A 21,815-nucleotide genomic window follows, 5' to 3' on the forward strand; every position below is an offset into this window, starting at 1 on the left:
CCGATACTTCACACGGCACACTTATAAAAGCCTCACTACTGTTCTATTGTATCTTAACAAATTACATTCACTTCTATCTATCTGCTTAGCTGTGTACAAAGCCATTCCTCATAGCCTAAGCTAAGACAAGCCCAAACCTTAACATATACAAGAGAGAAAGGCAGTCTTAAATAGTCTAGAGAAAGTTCTGGAAGATTCTCGGGGTTGAGGTCATGTGATAGTTATGTCATCAAAGGTTCCAGTGCGATCTAGAAAGTGTCTTCGTTACAACGAGATGCTATCTCGAACTATCTCACTCGGGCTTATTCGTGCTAGGGCAGCCTATTTCGAATTCTAGACAACGATTACATCAAGAAATTATTATTTTTAACTTTTTACTTTTAAAGATTTTTGGTAATTGTATCGACAATAATTAAATGCTTGTTCACCTAACCTGAAAATAAATGAAGCAATAAATGTAATAAATTAGCAATATTAGTTTAATAAAAATTTAGATTCTACATTATGGGTCATCCTAGAAAAGTTTCTTTAGGGCCTTTGGGATTTTTGCTCGCTTAGTAAGATAGTACAAAGCGAAGGTCATAATAAAGTTGAAGAGCACAAAGAGAGTAAATATACCAAAGTAACCCCATGGCCAGCCTTCGCCGGTAAAGACGTGCTTTTGATTCAGAAAGGCACTAGAGTCTGACATAGGACAATATTGGCAGTTTGTCGTGGCGGTCGGATCAACGAGGTATCCACCAGACGACCGAACAAATGATTCCGCATACGAACCGCATGTTCCACTACCGGGAGGTGGCTGGAAAGTGGCGAGTTCCCTCTCTGAGCAGTTAACACTGACGTTAGAGGCTGTAGCGCCGATAACTCCGTCTAGATAGTATGTGAATGGGTTGAGGTAGTCTGTTTATTTGTTAGAAACATCTTGTCGACAAAAGTTCTACCCACAAACTGTGTACTTCCAGATAACCGGTTGTTGAGCGTAGTTGAGGAAAATACCGTTAATAAAAAAGAGCAAAATGATGATAAAAGGCATCAAGTTCATGACGACCTTTGGATTTGGGCTCATTGAGCACATCCATGCTGCCATCCAGGTTGAGTATACGAATGCGGCAACGGTAAGAACAAAAGTCAACCCAGCAGGCGATCCCAGTCGGAACCCTCCATCTGCAGTATAAGCAAATGCAGCTGGGAAGTACGAAATTATGAAGTAAATTACTGAGTTCATAAAAGTGTACGGCAGCTCAGACATTAAATAACTCATTATGAATGCCTGCCAGCTGTAGATTTTTGACGGTGCCTCTCTGCTTACGAAGAGCTGGTGACTGATGAAATATTTCGGAGCTGCTGAGACAATCGTGAAAGGAGGCAAAAGCAACAACAAGAAAGCTGCAAACGTCCGCTCACGAAGATTCGTTGTAGTGGTACCAATTTTGAAGAAGAGGAAACCGTTCATGATGGCGACTGTAACAGTGATAAAGAGCTGACTGTATGTGTAAGATGAGTCCCTCCAATAGTTGCGACTCATTCGCCCGATGAGTAGCTTTGTTTGAACTGAAAATGGCTGCGAGTACGTTCTTGTCATTGCTTTTGACATCTCCCTTGGTTTTTGTGATTTCTCAGCGTTGATTTTGTCAACCTCTTGACGAATTTTATATGCCTCCTCTGAATCTTTGAAAGCTTGAGGGAAATCAAGCGGTCTTCCGTGAGCATCCTTGCTGTAGGCTACCATTTCAATAGCGTATTCAGCGACATTCTCATGTTCTTGGCAAGGCCTAGCACCAATTCTTTTGAAGTATTCGACGATGGTGTTACCGTTGTTACCGACTGGACCTTGATAAACCACCCTACCACCAGGTGCGAGTAGGAGAAGACGATCAAAAAACTCAGTGAAGAGTAAACTCGATGGTTGGTGAATAGTACATAGGATAGCTTGACCGGCATCTGCGAGCTTATTCATAAAACGTCCAATGGAGTAGGCGGATTGAGAGTCTAGACCAGACGTAGGTTCATCGAGGAAGAGCAAGACGTCTGGCTTTGCAGCCAGCTCAACAGCAATTGTTACTCTCTTGCGCTGTTCTACACCTAATCCAGCACCTGGTGAACCGATAATGGCATCCTCAAGGTCATCGAGTTCGAGTAGGTGGATAATTTGATCAACATATGCCAAAACTTCTTCGCGAGGAGTTTCGCGTGGCTGTCTGAGAATAGCTGAAAACTGAATTGATTCTCTGACAGTAGCAAATGCGTCGTGTAAGTCACCTTGTTGAACATAGCCGGTACCTCTTTGGAATGAGTTAAGCTCAAGTGGTTTCCCATCAATCAGCATATCTCCGGTAACAACACCCATAGACATTCTCTGCGAGAGCGTGTTGAGAAGAGTCGTTTTACCAGCACCGGAAGCACCCATAAGAGCAGTAATTGTGCCAGGTTTGATGTAGCCAGTGACGCGATCAAGCAGTAGCTTCTCTCCATCGGGAGTCTGGACGGTGTAAGATACGTCCTTGAAAGTAAAATCCGCCACAGATGGTTTTATGGCTCCAACGTCAACCTCCTTCTCGACTTGGCCCTTTTCGTTGACTTGCTGGCCGGGTCCGCTCTCAATATCACCTACAAGATTACTCTCAGCCTGTTTGGCCTTCTCTGCGCCCTTTTTGGTCTTGGCAAAGACGGTTACACCACCAGAAGCAGCAGTGCTGCTGAGATATTCAGATGCCAATGCAGTGAAGAGTAAGTATCCAACCAAGAAACAGAATTGATAACCCAAGAACGGCCATAAGTGTGTGTAACCGTAGTTTGCCTCAACGTAATCTTCACCGCGAACCGTGAGGCTGCCAGGTCTTCCACCTTGGACTGCACAGGTTTGATAGGGAACATCCGCTCCAGGCACACCTCTCGGAACGATATCTGGTGTATCGCATGATATGTCAATACCCCTGAACTGACTGACCATCAAAGCTTGGAAAGTGTAGGGAAGCACGTTAACCCAGGTGATCTAATAAAGGTTTCAGTTAGGCTGCATTATAGAAATGCGACACACTTACCCATTTATACCACCAGCCAATGTCATAGCGGGGAATGGTGTATCCAGCCAAGGTAAAGGCAATATTGAGCAGGCAAACTGAATATCTGCACGACTTTAGTAAGACTTCATAAAGCAAATAGCTCGCAACCAACCTTATAGCCGATCCAAAATTACTGCAAAAGGCTGCTATAGCCTTGAAAAGCTGGTTGAATGTGATGGCATTGACAGTGATAAACAAGAAGTAGGTCCAAAATTTGCCCGCATCTGGGTCCAGAGAGCCAAGAAAGTAAGTGATGACCGAAAACACGCAAATACCGGCAAGAATTACGGGAGCGTCGACCATGAACGCTGCTATTGTGACTGCACTTGGTCGATAAAGAGCAAAGTCCGCGTGTTTGCTGAGGGTGTTGTCAATATCTGCACTATTGGCAGTTCGATAAATCTTACCTGATTATTTGACGTCCAGCGCAAGCAGCAAAGACTTCACTAAGCTGAACCCAGCAGAGGAAAACGGTGCTGTAAAATAGAGTACTGGCCTTGGCGACAACTCCCTGCGACGTGAAGCCCTGCTCGTAGAACAATGAACTGATAGTTAGAGCACTGAATATAATGGTTGCAAACTTGGTCTTGAGAGCGCCCAGTTGACTCCTCTGCAACTGAAGTTCACGAATAAAGCAGTAGTATATTTGCTCCAAGTAGGATACTGTGTACGGTGATGATTTGGCCATACGTCTCTTCTTATCTTCACGCACAGAATGCTTAAACGTCTCCAGATTGATATTTTCAGCAGTGATGGCCTCATCCGCTGAAGCAACAGCAGAGTGGTGGTTCTGCGACTTCCTAAACGCCTCTTCGAACTCTTCTGCCGAACGTGGAGCACGGCTTTCCCAGCCTTCCTGGATAGTACGCTCGTGTACGTCTGTGATACCAGTGAGGAAATCCGCCGAAGTCTGACGGGGTGGTTTGTAGTAACCCAAGCCCTCGAAATGAGCCACAGCTTCGTTGGCTGGCCCAAAGTAGATACAGCGACCTTCAGCAATAAGGCAGACCTTGTTGAAGAGCTCGTAGATACCCTCACCAGCCTGATAAAGGGTTGCTATGGATGTGCCTCCGGTAAGATCTGTGATTACTCTAAGGCTCTTCACGTAGTCAACAGCAGTCGTGGCATCTAAACCGCGGGTAGAGTTGTCCCAACACATAACCGACGCCCTCGTAACTAATGTCTCGGCTATAGAAACACGCTTGCGCTCACCACCTGAGACACCTCTAACTACGTCGTTTCCGACTAGCGTGTTGGCCGTGTGCTCAATACCAAACATCTTGAGAACGGCATCGAGGACGTAATTGACGTATTGCGATCGCCTCATGCCATTTGGACGGACACGGGGTGTTTTCTGCTTGATGGCGAATGCTAGAGTCTCCGCGACGGTGAGGGTGGGGAAGTGAATATCTTCTTCGCCATTCATGACGACTTCACCACGGAATTTCTCGTTAACCTCTTCAGGAGATAATCCGCCGTAATCAACGTCACCGTCCACAGATACAAATCCTTCTCTTTTATTGGCGAGGGCTTTAAGAAATGTAGTGCAACCTGAGCCTGGTTTGCCCAAAACAAGCATCATTTCTCCTCCACCTAATGTGCCGTTGAATGAGTTGATGAGGTTGCGCACTGGGGGACTTTTGCCGAAGATATTCAGCTGAGGAATGTACTGGGTAACGAAGTGGTACGCATCAGGGCCCAGTGTGCCGATAACTGCGTCCGGAAACGTCTTGATGAAAGTGGATCCACCACCCGCCCCCTTAACGGTTAGATCCTTCCAGGCAATACCCATATTAGGTTTAGGTGTCTTTCCAACCTTCTCTAATCCCTGCTTCTCGTTCTGATTTCGTGATTAGAAATGCGCTGTGGCGAGAAGTTCTTTGCTTACATTCACAAAATCTTGCAGATCAAAACTGCCATCTTCAGCTACTGTAGCATCTGAAGAGCTTCTTTTAGAATGCTCATTGCCATCCCGACTAAGCTTCTGATTCAGATTGTGGTAGATCTCCTTCGATCTTTCAACATCCACAAGACCCTTTTCCTGGTTGGGATCTTTTTCCATATTGTGAAGATGTTTAGAACGAAGTAGTTGGAGTTAAAGAGTATTCACAACTTTTACCCGAAAGTGATTGATGCTTATTAATTGACAGGCTTTGTAAGCCAACGGATACTGCCATAAACTGACAAGAAGAATAAATAATAGTACGGAGTATTACTATCAGCTTCGTAGTAGTATATTGGTATAACTTTTGGTCTTTTCTACCGACATATAATGGAGACAGATCCCGACTGAAAAACTGATTTGGAGAATTTGAGATTTTCCGAAATCAGTTGCGTCATCGAAGGAGATCTACTTAAACGCTGTTGATTATTCTGAGAGAGAAATACATATCTTAAATCGCACTTATTACACTTTCATTATCTATTAACTGTGACTTTTTTAGTCTACTTAAAATAAATAGATCTATTGTATTCACATTTCAATACACTCTTTAATCAATTTTGTAAAAGGGATAGTCTGTATAACCACGCTCAGTACCACCATAGAAAGTGGTACGATCAAAATTCTCATTCAAAGGCCATCCGTTGTGTGCACGCTGAGGTAAGTCAGGGTTGGAGATGAAAAGTTTTCCAAATGCGACTCCCTCATCATGCTTATCTGCTCTGGCATTGGCAGTCTCAAGTGTGTGATCAGTGTTGCTAATGACGGTTATGCCGGAATTTCTAACAATCTGCTTAAGCGTGTCGCTCTTGTCGAAATCTTCCTTAGGCGAGCCAGCAGGAGGATCGACAAAGTGAACGTAGGCGAGATTTTTGTACGTACAAACGATGTGCTCGACCCATGGTTTGAACTGAGCGAAGGGCTCGTACTCACCGCGCATACCTTGCCAGGCTGAGAAGGGGGACATTCTTACACTTGTCTTGTGTGCTCCGATGGCTTGTACGACTGCTTCAAGTATCTCCTTTGGTAATTTTAGTGATTCTGCATTGTATTCATCGGATCTTCGATTGGTCTGCTTTTGGATGAATTGGTCGATCAAGTAGCCTGAGATAGGGTCAGTCGGAAAATAATCAAATATGTAATTAATTGCACACCATTTGCACAGTGTATTTCAACACCGTCAAAGTTGGCACCCTGCATCGCGTTGATCGCTGCCTGTTTGAAATGACCAACAAAACGATGTATATCATCCACAGACAATTCCTTTACTTGTCTATCTTTATAGATATCTTCAGAAGGTCCTTTAAGCTCACTATCCAGGAAAGCTGGATCGGCGACTCTTCCTAAAGCGATGATTTGGTTGTAGAAATAGCCGCCGCGCTGATGTACGGCATCAACAATAGATCTCCACTTGTCAACTTGCTGTTGAGTGTAAATTCCCGGCGCATGGTCCATTCCATGTGCTTCGTCCGCAACAATGCAGGCTTCAGAGATCAGTAGACCGTTCTTAGTAGTGCGTTGAGTGTAATAGTCTTCTACGTAATTTCTAGGCACGCCATTTTTGCCTGTTTGATTTGTAAGACGGGAGTTAGATGGGAGGATAAACTAACCGTGGGTTCGCAGTCTAGTCAATGGCGCGAGAATGACTCTGTGATCGAGGGTAAAATCACCGATGGCTAGCTTTTGAAACAGACTTGGATATTTGGACATTGATTTGATGCAAGGAACTAATATAAGATTGCTTCCATGGTGAGCTAATTTCCAAGATTACTAAGTCGGGTAAACTCGGAACTAAGATCTAGTCAATATTTTTTCATTTTTTGTAGGAGTACCTTAAAAAATAGCGTACCTTACCCAAATGCCGAAGCCATTGTACCCGTCAAGTGAAATGTGGAATTATTTCAGTAATTTCTTTATATTACAAGGCCATCAATTATAAGTATTTTGCCTTCACTGCTTGTGCCTGCTGCGGTCTCATAAAAAATATAATAATTTAGAACGTAACTTTTAAAGGTATTTAGGGTGCGCTGTGTGCTCTATTTACGCCGTTTGCGCCGTTAACTTATTGTACCCTGGAAATCTTTAGATCGATGCGAGGGGTATTTAGTGGTTTCAGTGACTTGCGTAAAATAATATTCAACGCATCTATTTCTACTACTACTCAGAAACCACGCGCACATCGCGTACAACTCTTTCAACTTCACCTCCATCATCCATCATCACAAAGTCGAGATGGATCCAATTGGGCCTCAGCTGAGGAAGCATCCATCTAGCGACAATCTCCTGCGTGATTTTAAGCACGAACTCGATGAATTTGACGGTTTAGACTCGAAGCAACGGCCACCCAGCTATCACTACCCATACGCCTATCCACCTACGACTACCAAGCAGAAGAAGGCGCTGGACGATCCAATTTGTAGTGGCTGGGATAAGCTGGCGCATGAGTTGGCCGGTGATCCACGCTCAGCCCAATCAGCGCGATCATCACAATCAGCACAGCACCAACAGCCACCTCCTCTCACCAGACCCAGATCTCACACCCAACCAACTTCCCTTAATCCCTCCGCTGCTTCTGGCTTCTCTATAATCGTCTTAGGCGCCCAAGGCGTTGGAAAGACTACGGTGATACGCAAGGTGATTTGATAAACACACACACACCCTAATAACTCACCCAATTACAGGGTTTCAGAAAGTATGGACTCTCTTCAGCCACCCTCCTATCACCTCCAAACAAAGGTACTTTCATTTTCTCTATTCCACTTTTTGTCTCACCTTCAACCAGGCAAATGTCAGTCTAGGCAAAGCGTCGTTGAAATACACGGCCAGTCTAAGAATGCTACCATTTACGAGATTGGTTTTGCTGGCCTCAACCTCCACTCAGACAACTTGTTCCCCGATTTCGTACACTCCATCGACGCTGCAATAATTTGCTACGACTCCACAAATCAATCTTCCTTTGTCGGCGTCATTGATGTTCTCCACAAAGTCATCCAACTTGGTCTCCCCAGAGTCCTCCTTGCCACAAAATCTGGCGAAATGATTCCTGCAAAGCCCACAATCAACCCCAATACGGTCGTTAGCATCATGAAACAATTTGACACCGGTCTCATCGAAACAAATGCTCTGTCAACTGATGGCAGGAGACGTATGCGCGGTGCTTTTGACTGGATCTTCAGGAATATTCGTAAGCAGCGCAAGGAGACAAGAGACAGGGGTCTTTCAAACTCATCAGCATACTCTGCCTTACCGCATCAATTCACTCATACTCATACTGAAGGTGCTGTGTCACCAGAGGAGCAATCTCCAGAGCAGCTCCAGAGTGCTCGCATTGTCCCAATGGACATACGCAATGGTGTTTGTACAATGAGTATGAGTAGTACAGAGGGCGATGTAATTATGACTGAGGCTACTCGTGAGGCTAAGCGTGGTCTAGAGGAGGCGAAAAACGATACCGCACAGGGGCACATTAACGCGAATCCCCCTATGTACTCCTTCAACGACAGCTCTAGCCCTGCCTACCACGATTCTGTAAGTGAGGGTGATCTGGTCGGAGATGCCAAGTTAGAGGCACCCAGCAAAGCACGCGAGCGCACCATCTCCGGCCCTGTCTTACATAGCACCCCTATCCCTCCAAGCAACAAAGAGTCTTTCCGTTTTGTGACGCTGGAGGAACTTCTCAACAAGCTCATCTTTGCAGCCGTTTCAGGTAATGATCAGGAGTTTGTCAAAAGTTTCTTTAGCACCTATAGAAAATTCACAAGGGCTTATATAATTTTAAAGGCCATTCTTAAGCGCTTCGATGAGGTTTCCAATGATTGTGATAGTGTGTTAGTAACATTCACGCAATCAAGACTTCTCACACTCCTCGACCGCTGGATACGTCACTATCCTGGTGATCTGCTCTCGCCACTTCATCGACATCTCATCCAGGAGTTTTTCCAGCGCGCTACTTCTAACATCAGCGTCATACACTTTGCGCCAATCTTGAAGGCCCATCTTGACCGTCCGCGAGAGACTTACGACCGCGAGCACAAGTGGTCAGTGGGTGAAGATACCTATGAGAAGGAGTTCCAAACGCTCGTCAATCAATCAGAGATACATTTCCAAGACTCACAACTCCCGCTCGGATTGTCGTTCAAGCGCAAGTCGAATAACGCAGCCGTGGTGGTGCCAGATGGAGGAACTGTCAGTCCATTTACAGAAGACAAGTCTTCACATAAAATTTTGTCCACAGTCAAGCAGGTTACCACTCGTCAACGCTCCGTTAGTGATGTGGGCAAGATTACTGAATCAAGCAATAACCCATCCACTTTGCATTCGACTCATGCAGACCCGTCTGTAGCTGTGCAATCAAAGTATAAGACGGTTGAAAAAGTGGCACTGAGTATACTCGACGCAGTGCTCCCAGTTACACCAATAGAGATGGCACACGAATTGACGCGGATGGAGTGGAAACTGTTTGCAAAAATTAGTGACAGAGATCTCCTTAGACATGCCCTCCTCACAAGCAAAGATAGAGAAGAAGATTCAATAGATGCTCAGATCCGTCACTTTAACTACCTCACTCAATGGGTTGTCAATATCGTCCTTTCACAAAACAAACCCAAAAGTCGTTTACGTGTGGTGGAATTTATGATTAATGTTGCGGAAGAGCTGCGCAATATTAACAACTACCACACTATGCATGCTGTATTGTCGGCGTTCGATGTACACGCGCTATACAGATTGATGAGCAGCAGAGTGATTGACATTGAGAGCAACGAAGAGCTTTTTATCAAATTCAAGAAGTTAAAGGTGAGTGAGAGTATGATTGATGGCTACTTTTACTAAAAACACTATAAACACCAGCTTATATTCACTTCCGATCGCAGCTCAGCTACATATCGAGAAGTACTTCGCAACACCCCTCTCCCATCTATACCATACCTGGGTGTGCATATGCAGGACATACTCGCATCCGACGCCGCAAATGCGTCAAAGAAGAAGGGTACACATGGTGAAGAGCTCATCCACTGGTCCAAATTTGCACTCATGGGGGAGGCATGTAAGCAAATTATGAAAAGGCAAAAATACCATCATGAATTTGCGTATAATCCAAGAGCGCATGATTTAGTTGTGGATGTTCCACTGTTAGATGAAGATGACCTGTTTAAGCGCTCAAAACATGTCGAACAAATACACAAATCTAGTTACGGTGGTGCCGGACAGGCTATTATGAGCGCTTCGGCTTCCACCTTTAAGGAAAGTATCAAGAGCGCGTCGAGCTGGAGTAACAACGATGGTCACAATGATAAGAAGTTTTTCAAGTTGGTGAGAACGGCTATGAATGGCGTTCATTGAATGGCGTTCATTGAAAGATGGATTTCCTCCAACGATCGTAGACTTGCAGAGCAGCAGAATAGCATCAAAATTGTTTTAATTGCCAGGTTTCATAGGGTCTCTTTCTCTCTCTCTCTCTCTTTTTTTTTTTTTTTTTTTCCTACTTTTCAATGACAGATAAGACAAGCAATCGAAACACAAGACTATCAACATATAGCACAAGAAATACACATGACAATAGAAAGCTCACAGAACAAACAAGCAAACAAATACAAATAAACAAACGCCGGAACGAACAATATATATTTCACTCGATAATCTTACGAAATGACGACACATGTACAACTGTATACCATCAAATACATACCCATTATTAGATAAAAGATTATTAAATAAATCGTGACAAGGTACTTAAAATAAATCGTTACAAGAAATCATTAGGTTGGGTATTCATTCGTATTCGTTATTTGCATTTCCAGACACAATAGTAGAGAAAACTTTGGATTTAGATTATCCCACACACTCCGTCTTCATACTACAGAGAAAGCTTTGGAGTGCCAAGTATCACCCTCGCCAACTTTGTTTTCATACTTGGCCTGGAGATTAATCCATCCTTGCGAATGACCAGCATCAATAAGTTGCGAGTTACGGTTGGCGACTACTCTAAAGTGCGATTGAGTGGGTGGGTTTTGAGTAGCACCAATAGGGCCATCCGCAGCACTCTCAGATGATTCCTTCTTGCCTCTAAACTTGTCACTGATTATGCTGGTTCTGCTAGTTTCACCCTTCTTCCCGCCCTTCACCTCACTCGTCGCCTCCTCCTTCCTTGCCTCCTTAGTCGCCTCCATCTCGCGACGAATCTCAACCAATTTGTTGTTAAGCGTAGTGAGGCCACTACGCGTACCATCTTCAATCGCTTTAGTAATCTGCTTCCTGATGAGCGACATAAGCAGAGGTTTGACAGTCTTGTACAGCAGGTCATGCTTGGAATCGCGTATCTTAAATTTCAGTTTACCGACACTGGCCTTGACAGATTTTACAGTGAATATGTTCTCGTTGTCACTGTCAACACGCAGCATAACAGTCACCGAAACACCCTTCCCGCCCAAAAACACATCTGCCAAGCCTGCATCGTTCAACTTAGGGAAACCCTTATGTCTGTTGATGTAGAAGGCTATATCACGCAAATCGCACTGAATCTGTCCTAACTCAATCTCGATGTCGTGATGATGTTCATTGGACGTAGTATCGTATGGTGAAAATTTGAGCTGGTTATACGCTTCGAATGTTATATAGTTTGGCAAAAGATTCTTACCCTGAAGCACTAAATTCTCAATGACAACATCTATTGCTGGATCACTGTATTCTATTCGCGGGATGGGTACCGCGCCGATCTGCTCAACAACAGGTGGAACAATCTTGTCACGCACGTCTGCCCACAATTCACTCTTGAAGGTCCATTTGCCGCTTTCATTGAAAAAGAGATCACGGAAGAGCTTGTTTATGTCACTGCCCAACTTCTTGTTAAGAGGATCTTTGCCCATCGCGATGAAAAAGTCAGCAATAGTGGCGAATAGCTCATTCTTAATTTGAGCTTTGTATTTGCTGGTGAAGATAGTTCTTGCAGTTTCACCGATTCTTTCTCCATCCCTGATCACTTCCTCGCTCAGGACATAACCAGGTTCAAGGAAGATACGTCGGACATACGCAACAAAATGGTCGAGCCACTCCGATTTCTGCTTATCATTTACTGCCATTTTGATGAATCTGTCAAATGACTCGAAAATTGGTGAGGCGGAGTTGTTATTAGCGAAGCGCTCCAATACCACTCTCAAATCCTCAGCAGCAGATCTAAATTCAGGATCAGATAAGATAGAGCTCGCTGCTTGCTGTTCTCCGCCACCTGCTTTCATAAGACCGCCTTTGTAGATTTCGAACTCTGCAAAGAAAAACTCAAACGCCTCTTTCCAGTCTTTGTGCTTCTGGTTCTCGTATACCACTTTCTTGAGCCTGTTGATATAGCTTGCGCGGCGCTCCTCTGGAAATATTTCTTCGAGATGCTTCTTAGTCCTATTGAAACTGTCTTGAGCTTTATCGCGATGTTGAGGAGGGATGTTCTTCTCGTTACCCTCAATGGTGCTCCTATTTTGTGATTGTGTCATACCTTCTGGATTCTGTTCTTCCAATGCGTTCTGCACCCCTTGTTGCAGATCGCCATCGCTCTGGTCGACCTTGACGGATGAGTTCTGAGCTCGTGTTATTGAATCTTTCTCACGTTCAAGTGCAGCTTTTTTCACATTCTCTGCATTGTCGTGACCTTCTTCGGCTGCCTTCTTTCCTTTCTTCAGCTTGGGTAGATTATATTGTGGAGTTTGGTCAGCGCCAACGATAGAGCCATCGTTGTTTTTCCACCCTTCAGGAGCAGTCTCGTCGAGTTTGTTTATCTGTTCAGCGGGTGGACGTGCCATATTTGCTGCATTAGCTGCAGCGTCTGCGAAGAGATCAAAACCAAGTATTTTACTGTCAGTTAACAATTTTCTGATCTCAGAGTTGGTGGCAATGAGTGTAAAGATGGTACGTAGATGGTGCAGTGCTTTGCATAGTTAGATGTTTGTCTTTATATTCCACTGACTCACCCTTATCGTTTCCTTCCTTGCTGCCTTTGGGAAATGTTGATTTATCGAGGTTGGCTTTTTCTGAAACATGTTTTTTGTCGCGTGTCTTGTAAAGGAATTGCTGGAGACGCTCATCTTTATTCTTCTGCTGAACAATATCGTTTGCCTTTTTTGTGTGAGTGTGATTCACCGCTTTAATCGCAACCCACCGTATTAAATACAGCTCGCGTGTCATTGACTAGAATTTTCCCATCGTCACTCAAGACATTTATATCAAATGGAGCGTGTGAAGAAGCGTATTTGAGTGTTTGTTGGATTTGATCATTTGAAGGCAGTAGACCACTCTTCAGCGCTGTAATTACTGAATACAATCTCATCTTCCTATCAACATCTGCGAGCTTTTAGTTGTGTGTACAACGAAACATATACCTCGATTTACCTTGATATACACGCTGACTGTCATAAACCTCTGCTACTGCATCGCTGTCTGGATTCTCGTTGATTTCGTTGTGTGGCATGATTCTTAGTGATCGTTCTTGATCAACAGTGGGAACCTTCCTTTCACATACATTCCTGAAACTCCACAAAAGTCAGAAAATTATCACATTTAATTTCAATTATAATCATATATCTTCTTTACAATGGCCTTCGAGCTAGTTATCATATTACACCCCTTGTCTTAATCTTCATGACGTCATCAACGATGCGCACTACTGTACTTTCACCCAAATTATATCTGCTGAGGTGGTTGCGATAAGGTTCTTGAATTTCCTCCAGAAATTTTTCAACCGAGCTTTCTAAAGACGTACATAAATAACTCCAATTCGGAAACCATAAATGCACACTCTTCAAGATGTGGTAGTGTTTCGGGGTTAGGTTAGGTTAGCGTCATTATTTTATACTTCAGTGACATTAGTGAGTAAACTTTGCTGCCGCTCAACATAACTCCTTTGCCTGCAGAAATTAAATGATTCAAATTTTCCTGAAGATTCATTCAGTTTATCTTTACATCCATTGTGTCTTCATCAAGCCCATTGTCTCGCAAATCAATCTTATTGGAATAGTGCAAGGATTTAATTTGTGGACAGCATTTCAACATCGTTTCCACTGTCGAAGTACTATCACAAAAAGGATAAGTTGTAAAGCCATGTGAGGCTTTTTAATGGGTTGCAGTTATATTAAAAGGGCCAACGTAAAACATTTCGATACCTTCCAGCTTATATTGCAAGTACGGATTGAATCTATCAAAGTCCAGCGTTATGTTACCTATAACCAAATTACGAGCTCTCAGTGTTTCTGGTATCTTTTTCATGTAATCTGAATTTTCGCACTCTTGAAAATTAAAAAAAGGGTATCACAAGATGAGAATTTTGAGGTCTCTCTCCAGCAATGTTCATGATCCTTTAAATTGGTCAAGTAAATTGAAGGCTACGTTTACTTTATTTCAATATTCTACCTTTGCGCGCTGGATGTCATAGCCACTCGCGCAGATTGTCCATCATTGAAAACTCGTCAAAATTTAAATCGAAAACGCCAATCATAAAACACTGTTAGTGGGTTAGAGTAGTGTCGTGAATAAATCTGACTCACGAGGATAATCATAAGTCCATATCGCCACTTTTCGTTAATTAGAAGCAACTTAAGGACTTGTTCTTTATAATTAGTACAGGAGCAGCTGGGATCCAATTTTGCTCTCATCACAAAAAACGATGATCTCTTTTTTAACAATAATCATATCGAGCGGTATGTTTGCAAAGTTTATTTTGCCGATCTAGCTTGCTAAGTGTTTGTCGTTGTGATAGAGGTATTCCCAACTGCACGAGAATGATAGGGGTCAAGGTATGTAACGTTTCCATCTTCAAATATCTCTTACATTCCGAAAATTTTTCTCGTTAGATTGGAATCTTTCTCGTAGGGCCTGCCCTCCGTCCAAATGCATCGGCAGCCATGTCGCAGTGTCAACACGATAATCTAATCAATCTCGGCAATAAAATCTTGCTGTTTACCGAAGGTACCAGTGAAATATTGCCTCCGTTTTTATCTCCCCTAACATAGCGAGCTTTCAATATTTATGTCGATTGTCGTACAGCCTTTATACCCAAGAATGCTAAGTTATTGATGCTTTGATCTAATGGTCAAACTTCCGTTCTCCTTAACTTCCAATTATATCCACTGCGTCATTTCCCTCATTATTATTATCGCCGGATCCACAAATAATCACCAGAAAATAAAAGCAGGAAGAGAGATGCGGGAAAAGTGACTGTGCAATGTCTAGATTCCTGTAAACAACCTAATCGTAATAAGCCGATTTTGATTTTTTCAACCGATTTTCCATTTATGTTTCGATGAAATTGACTAAAAAAATTGAATCTCAAATGACATACTTGACGCGTTTGCATATCCTACCACGAACGTTTAACGCAAGACTACAACATACTGAATTGCAACTATGCCGAAAGCCATCACTTCCTCTGCATTGACGAAATATGGCAAAAGGGACCAGCCCTATGATGATGAAGATGAGAAACGCCCAGGTGTAAGCATCTCCTTGCAGCTTTTTCAAATACCGGCCAACTAATCACGTAATGTTTGCAGGCCCCGAGGACACACCTACGGCAATCTTTGGAGTATGTTTCTGTTGTCCCACTTCTGACACTCTAATGATCCACACAGGCTTGCAAAAAGACCAAACAGCGGTCTCGAATTTTGCTGTGACAATTATTGTGGCTTTTACGTGGACAAAGAAAAGGTCTGCTGAGTATTCATTCAACAACATTCGCTCATTTACCACTTCAGCTGACAGCAACGCTAGTATCGGAGAAGTCTTTTAAGGCTTTCCAACGTAACTTGCAATATTACCATAGCGTAAGCTTTTATCCAAATTAATCACCCAATTTAACACTGCAACAGGCTGGAAATGATTGTTGCTTCAATAAGGAGACCGCCGAAAGTTGCTATAAATTTATCAGACCATACGATCCGTCCAACGTGCGTACTTGACATTATCCCAATTTCTGTTAACGCGGTTGCAGGAAAAAATCTTCTTGAATATGTCAAAAAAGGATCAAGGAAGCAAATCAGTCAGCAAGGCTCCACGGAGCTCGGACAATTCCGAAACATTTGTGCCTGCTTCATCTATTAAAAGGTTTTCCGCGGGCTGTACTTTGAGAACGAGAAGCGCCAGCAAGAAGGACCGTCAATATCAACATAAAAACTTAGTGAAACAGCTACTGAGGAAACCGTCCTTAGAAGTGCCAGACTCGGACAGCCAGATGCACTCTACATCCAACAGCCCAACAGACAGACCTGAACATGGTAACATAGGTCCGGATGGTTTGCGTAGACCTAACGTAATGGAAATTCCTTACTTGATTGGACAAACCGAACTTCCACCTGTCTCCTTCGCTAATGTTCAGAGACCTGTTGAACGTAGTCTTGTTGGCCCAGTCCCTGCTAAGATCGCACCTAGCAGACTCTCCATCCCCATCAGGAAGCAAGACAAGGATAATCCATCTAGGCCAAGGCTTCTACAAGAGACACTCCCGCCGTTCGACTTAGGTATCAATGGATACGGATATTTTCCCTGTCTAATCGATCCATCAATCACAGTCGCAAAGGGAACGAAAACCACCGATGTCTTTGCAGATGTAAGTCGTCTCTCGACTTCAAGAAACACTTTCGTTCAATCAAAAACTAATTGGCCTTTTTGAAGAAGGCAATTAAAGATATTTAAATGAGATGTAAAATATATTGAACGTCTTTTCATAGCCCGGATCTGAAAGGCATAATTCAACGAATCTAAAACGGATCAACAAAATGAAGCGAGTGATAAAGCGAAACAAAATTTCATATATAATTTTGACAACTTTAAGGAGGCTATCCCCGTTCGTGGCAGTGATGGTGACGAATAGAGGAACGAAGAAGGCAAATTGTCCAAGAAGGCAAGTCGATTAGTCCACTAGTAACCTCAGCAGCTTTATCAAAATCATATATCCTGTCCCACTCAGACTCGTCACCGCTAACTGCTGATCGCTGATCGCCGTATCATTGATGACGAAAGCGCTTCGTGAGTCGATATGAGAGACGAGCATCACTAGCGCGCTCAAAGGACGATAGGAAATGTAGAGCACTCATATCTGAGTTCAGAGCCGCAGCATAAGCAACGAGAAGTGAGGATGTAGAGCTGCTACGGTGAGTGATATCATCGTGTCAGATATGTAAATGGGTGTTGTATAACTCAAAACATCAAGCCATACAAGCGAAATTCATTTTTGATTATCGACACTCGCATCGTGGCAAATTTACAGACAAATATACCGACATATTTTCTCGATTTCCCTCAGCAATGCTTGATTTTTAGCTGCAAATTGACCTGCGAATCAAGCAATAGCCAATGTCTTGTAGCTCAATTAGTATTGCCCACTACCATTCTTAATTAACCTTGTTTTAGATTAGCTTGCATAACGACACACAAAACTTGAATCTGTACATAAGTGATAACATCATGTTCAATCATTATATAACAATGAAGCTTGTTTGCAAATTAAAGGGGCTTTATCTCTGACGGAGATATCAACTATCGAGTCGTTCTCGTGGCAGCATCCAGGCTATTGTATCATCATGGATAAGCTACTCTGACTCCTTATGATGACCTCTGTCATTCTGTAGAATTAGAGCTTTTAACTTTCTTTATCAACATTGTCAACACACGACTAAGCAGTAACTACTAAGTCGCATCCGAGTATTGGCCTTTGTGAAACGAGTTAAGCTAAGTGATAAATGTCACTCTTTCGCGAACAGAAACGCCGCTGCTCCATAATTACTTACTAATTACCAATTTTCACGTTTGAAACAAGTTACGACGAGGCGATTGACGTTGGATGTTATCATAATAGTGAAATTTTTCTGAACGCTTTTGTCGGTTTAGATTTTCTGTAAATTGGAAGGTGAGATTAACGGGAAGAGGTGATATGCGGTTGAAAGTCTCTAAAGAAGATTTTCTTCTTTCAGAAATGCGGTAAGCTCATCATTGCCGATAGGCCTGCTTCCCGTAATCGAGCTCGTCCAAGCTCACCGACGCTGGGCTTAAGAGATGATGATTAAAAGGTCAAGTTGGGCATTTCTTTAGGATGTTGGAAGTGGGCGCATAACTGTTCTTGTTGATGCTTGTCCGGGATGGAACCATTAAACCCAATGATCAAGATCAAAACTCGTTTGACGTTATCCGGGATCTTCAACGCAAATTTTGAGCTGTTGAGCTAACGGCTAGTGATTTAAATCCATCCCTTATACAACGCAGTCAACTATGCAGCTGGTCGTATTATTACACAAAAATAATGATTATATACGGTAGCATTTACTTCTCTACTAAGAATCTACCCAATAAAATATCTCTTCAGCTTTAACAGTCTAGCTATACCCTATTGTGTCTCCATCGCCAAATTTTGTAAACATGCGCAACGTTACCAGCTCCCGAGACCAAACTTTTGGTGAAAATGACTCATATGAAAATCTTTCAACCATCGAAATAACACTCGCATCCGAGTAACACTCATGCGAAGACACCCTCATCTCGCGTCAAATTAGCTAAAACAAACCTCCACGAGAAACCGGAGCACCAGGAAATGATGCAACGCCTTCAAACATGCCAACAGCTTGAGAAGCTTCGACATCTTTGAAACTATTATTCGGATTCATGACAAAGATGAAGAATGAGATAGTACAGCCACGCTGGTTTGATAACATAGTCGGTGCTTTAGACTGGCTCAGACAATTTTCAAATGGGGCCACGTCCACTAATCAGCTAAACTCCCAAGTGCGAGTGTAATTGCTGCAAGTTAATTCTCATTGTTTTTATAAATAATCCAAACAACATGGTTTTGTTTGGTTAGGCTAGGTTATGTTTCAACTTTCACATGTGGTTAGGATTGACGCGTGCTTTAGAGTTCGTTGGTTCTCTTTTCTAATTTGTTCTTGACTCTTTTCTGTGGCTCAATGGAAGACCGTACTTAGCTGCACACACTACTCACGCCGAAGTGCCTTGAGGGAAGATTTTACTTTATTGCCTTGTAATATTCCGAAATCTTTACGCGCTTTTCTGAATTATTGTTAAATTCATCTCACTCCCCCTTTCGCTTCTAACCATAGCTACCGCAGCAATACAAATTCCTGAAACCATATTAGTGAAAGAGAGAACGTCAGCACAAGCGCATATAGAAAAAGACAATAACACGCAAAAAATTTGAGCAAGGTATTCAGTGCGATTACTCTCTATTCGCACACAAAAACAGCGTTTTTCTATTACAGATTCAACCGTAATTTGACAAATACTAAACACACATGAAGTGAAATGTTTTGCCGGATTTGTCGCTTAGGCTTGTGTTCAGAGTGCCTTCGCGATTGTTAGTGTTTTTAAAACTCCCATTTAATTAACTAGAAGCTGATTTGATCTTTTAGGGCCTCTGTCTACTTTGTTTTCTCAAGCCTGCATTTTGTATGCGAGAGATAGAGTGTCCAGCTTTGAAGAACTTCTGATATACTGCTCAATATCCTGTCGTTGAATTTGTTAATACTGATACAGAAGTGGTCGACGGGCTTTTATGTATCTGCTGAACGCCTGACAATAATGTCGATGGTAATGTTTGTTAGATGTGAAAAAGAGATTGCGAATACCTATAAATTTTAAATTCATTGATTTTTGGCAGTTTCGTTTGAAATATTCACAAACTTCTGCTATTCGCTCTCATAAGCTGGTAAAAATGCCTTGGTTTGTTAAACAAGCTCGGTCATGTACACATATTGAGCAGATATGTATAAAAGTATGCGCATAAGTGATAAAAACTCCAGTCTTGGGGTGGTATACTCAATTTGCCAAACAGTCCAATGTGAAACTCTGATTATTCGCCGTCGGAAGTATACAGAGAGAAGTTTGACAATAACATTTACAGATGAAAGACTCTCGATCATCAGAGCCTATAGCATGGCTTCGGAGACGTGTAAGATGATCCAACGGCACGAAGGCTCGTCCTGATACGATGTTACAGCGTCTTCGAAGTGTGAGGGGCATTTTGGGCTGCTAGCTGTATTCACTCACTGGATTTCTCCAGCCTTTCGTAGATATTTGGGAACTGCTGCGTGGTAGCGCCGGGTCTGAAGAAGATTCTAAAGTCCGAGGGATATCGTTTGTATGTCATTGGGATTTTCAGAAGATTGTGAGGGTGTGAGAGCGATTTAATGGAGGTGATCTTATAAACATAACGAGAAAATCATTGAATTTGATTTGTCTCAGATGTGATGTGCGTATATTTAGGACTTGAGTTTCATTAACGCACTGCGTACCGCGCACCACGCACTAAACTAATAGGCCAACGGTATGACGCACATTCACACTGTCCGCTTATACGGGAATAAAGTGCGAAAGTGTATTTTAGTAGAAATGTGACAATTACAATACAATGATCCATTTTCTATAATCTATAGTTTTTATTTTACAACATTCATTAGATAATCTATGAGATCGCTCATACTCCTAATCGTAAAGATACTTTGGCGGATCATTGCGCTTGCTTAATTCGAAATCATTCGGAGACACATAGAAACCCTCTTTTTCTACTCTTCCACTCCTACTCTTCCCAATCGGCGACACTATATCGTGAATTGACATCGCAACGGCCTTTGCCTCCTCGTAGCTCTTGGTGCAATTGCAGCTCTCCTGTCTCTCCTTGCCTATACCAGCATACTTTCTCTCATCATTCTCGCAGAGGCGCTCCATTTTGACATGATCTTCATAACGTGGTAACAGAACTGAGTCAAACGATAGCAAACAGTGCGGTATTCTGACCGGGAGTGCTATCCTTGCCCTGTATACTAACGGATTGGAATGAGTGCTGTGCCAAATTTCAAGAACGAGCTTATGCGTCGATCTGATTGCGCAGTCTGTATAATCGCAATGACTGCCTCTTATTACTGTGTCGTCTGGCAACCTAGCCAGGTATCTCGCCTTAATTGGATAAGTTTGGCTCAGACGGTCTGGCAAGATGTTCGAATTGAGTGTGTTAGTGCCTTGATTGAGTATAGCGACTGTTTTTGGAGGCAGCGTCTCCTTGTAATGCTGATCATTGCGAGAAAAGAGCATCGTAGCCTGCTCTACGCTTAGCCGTATACCATGCACCCTCAAATCGGCTACAGCTTGTGGGAGGTGCATCTCCATTTCGATGACGCAACTCACAGTAAGATGCCTTGTATTGAAAGCCACCTCCACAGGCCCCAGGCCTTCTATCGATGACTGCACGCTTTCACCGAAGGGAATATATCCCCAGCCGATCGGATGAGCAGCGAAAAGGAGGTCGAGTTTGCGAGAGAGCGGGAGCGCTATCCATTCATTGAATATCACCGTCGCTTTAAGATATTGGAAGCAAGTGCCGTGCGAGTGCCTCTCATAGACGAATGTATTTGGAATGTAGAAGAAGAAGTCGAGCTCGTGCACGCCGGCGTCGAGCGTCTCTTCTCCGCAGATATTGAACCTCTCCGATAGCAACTCGTGCTTCTCCTTGCCTCTGCTCAGGTGCACTTCCTCGACGCACTTGAGATCGACGTCTATCGACTTGATGAATCTCTTGGTCGGGAGGTTGAGCGTCGCTATCCCAGCCAGCTCCTTCTCTGGCTCGTCTGGGCTGTGCGTAATGACATTGTGGGATCTCGGTAAATCTATGTGCAGTGTTGCTGGCATCTCACTACATGGCGGTGTGGGAAAAGACGGTGACCGCAGGAGACAGATGAATGAATTCTGATGTGAAAATCGCTGGTTGTGCTCTATTTGGATTTTGACTTACGAGCTGCTGCTCGGCAGGCACGCGATCACAATATCACACCCTAACA

General features: G+C 43.2%; 7 protein-coding genes across 7 annotated transcripts; 2 read left to right on the plus strand and 5 right to left on the minus strand.

Annotated features, from left to right (window-relative positions):
* Nucleotides 1-514: 514 nt before the first annotated feature.
* On the minus strand, nucleotides 515-5,124 carry J056_003209 (Brefeldin A resistance protein; the record flags this gene model as incomplete). Its single annotated transcript, XM_009272186.1, has 6 exons — nucleotides 515-900; nucleotides 946-2,992; nucleotides 3,042-3,126; nucleotides 3,175-3,420; nucleotides 3,470-4,902; nucleotides 4,951-5,124. 6 exons carry the CDS (start codon nucleotides 5,122-5,124, stop codon nucleotides 515-517), a joined length of 4,371 nt encoding a protein of 1,456 aa, XP_009270461.1.
* A 430-nt stretch (nucleotides 5,125-5,554) lies between these two features.
* J056_003210 (12-oxophytodienoate reductase 1) lies at nucleotides 5,555-6,714 on the minus strand (the record flags this gene model as incomplete). Its single annotated transcript, XM_009272187.1, has 3 exons — nucleotides 5,555-6,108; nucleotides 6,159-6,569; nucleotides 6,615-6,714. 3 exons carry the CDS (start codon nucleotides 6,712-6,714, stop codon nucleotides 5,555-5,557), a joined length of 1,065 nt encoding a protein of 354 aa, XP_009270462.1.
* Nucleotides 6,715-7,236: 522 nt separating this feature from the next.
* Nucleotides 7,237-10,344, plus strand: J056_003211 (Ras guanine nucleotide exchange factor K; the record flags this gene model as incomplete). The annotated part of the gene is made up of 4 exons (XM_009272188.1): nucleotides 7,237-7,638; nucleotides 7,686-7,740; nucleotides 7,787-9,798; nucleotides 9,853-10,344. The coding sequence occupies 4 exons, from the start codon at nucleotides 7,237-7,239 to the stop codon at nucleotides 10,342-10,344; spliced, it is 2,961 nt and encodes a 986-aa protein (XP_009270463.1).
* A 509-nt stretch (nucleotides 10,345-10,853) lies between these two features.
* J056_003212 (uncharacterized protein) lies at nucleotides 10,854-13,456 on the minus strand (the record flags this gene model as incomplete). The annotated part of the gene is made up of 4 exons (XM_009272189.1): nucleotides 10,854-12,916; nucleotides 12,960-13,104; nucleotides 13,148-13,329; nucleotides 13,378-13,456. 4 exons carry the CDS (start codon nucleotides 13,454-13,456, stop codon nucleotides 10,854-10,856), a joined length of 2,469 nt encoding a protein of 822 aa, XP_009270464.1.
* Nucleotides 13,457-15,387: 1,931 nt separating this feature from the next.
* J056_003213 (uncharacterized protein) lies at nucleotides 15,388-16,849 on the plus strand (the record flags this gene model as incomplete). The annotated part of the gene is made up of 7 exons (XM_009272190.1): nucleotides 15,388-15,474; nucleotides 15,534-15,565; nucleotides 15,612-15,687; nucleotides 15,735-15,803; nucleotides 15,849-15,926; nucleotides 15,971-16,585; nucleotides 16,811-16,849. The coding sequence occupies 7 exons, from the start codon at nucleotides 15,388-15,390 to the stop codon at nucleotides 16,847-16,849; spliced, it is 996 nt and encodes a 331-aa protein (XP_009270465.1).
* Nucleotides 16,850-19,910: 3,061 nt separating this feature from the next.
* Nucleotides 19,911-20,131, minus strand: J056_003214 (uncharacterized protein; the record flags this gene model as incomplete). Its single annotated transcript, XM_009272191.1, has 2 exons — nucleotides 19,911-19,984; nucleotides 20,032-20,131. 2 exons carry the CDS (start codon nucleotides 20,129-20,131, stop codon nucleotides 19,911-19,913), a joined length of 174 nt encoding a protein of 57 aa, XP_009270466.1.
* A 335-nt stretch (nucleotides 20,132-20,466) lies between these two features.
* Nucleotides 20,467-21,666, minus strand: J056_003215 (uncharacterized protein; the record flags this gene model as incomplete). Its single annotated transcript, XM_009272192.1, has 1 exon — nucleotides 20,467-21,666. One exon carries the CDS (start codon nucleotides 21,664-21,666, stop codon nucleotides 20,467-20,469), a length of 1,200 nt encoding a protein of 399 aa, XP_009270467.1.
* Between the last annotated feature and the right edge of the window lie 149 nt (nucleotides 21,667-21,815).

Source organism: Wallemia ichthyophaga, assembly GCF_000400465.1.
Source record: "Wallemia ichthyophaga EXF-994 unplaced genomic scaffold scaffold32, whole genome shotgun sequence".
Taxonomy (NCBI): Eukaryota; Fungi; Basidiomycota; class Wallemiomycetes; order Wallemiales; family Wallemiaceae; genus Wallemia; species Wallemia ichthyophaga.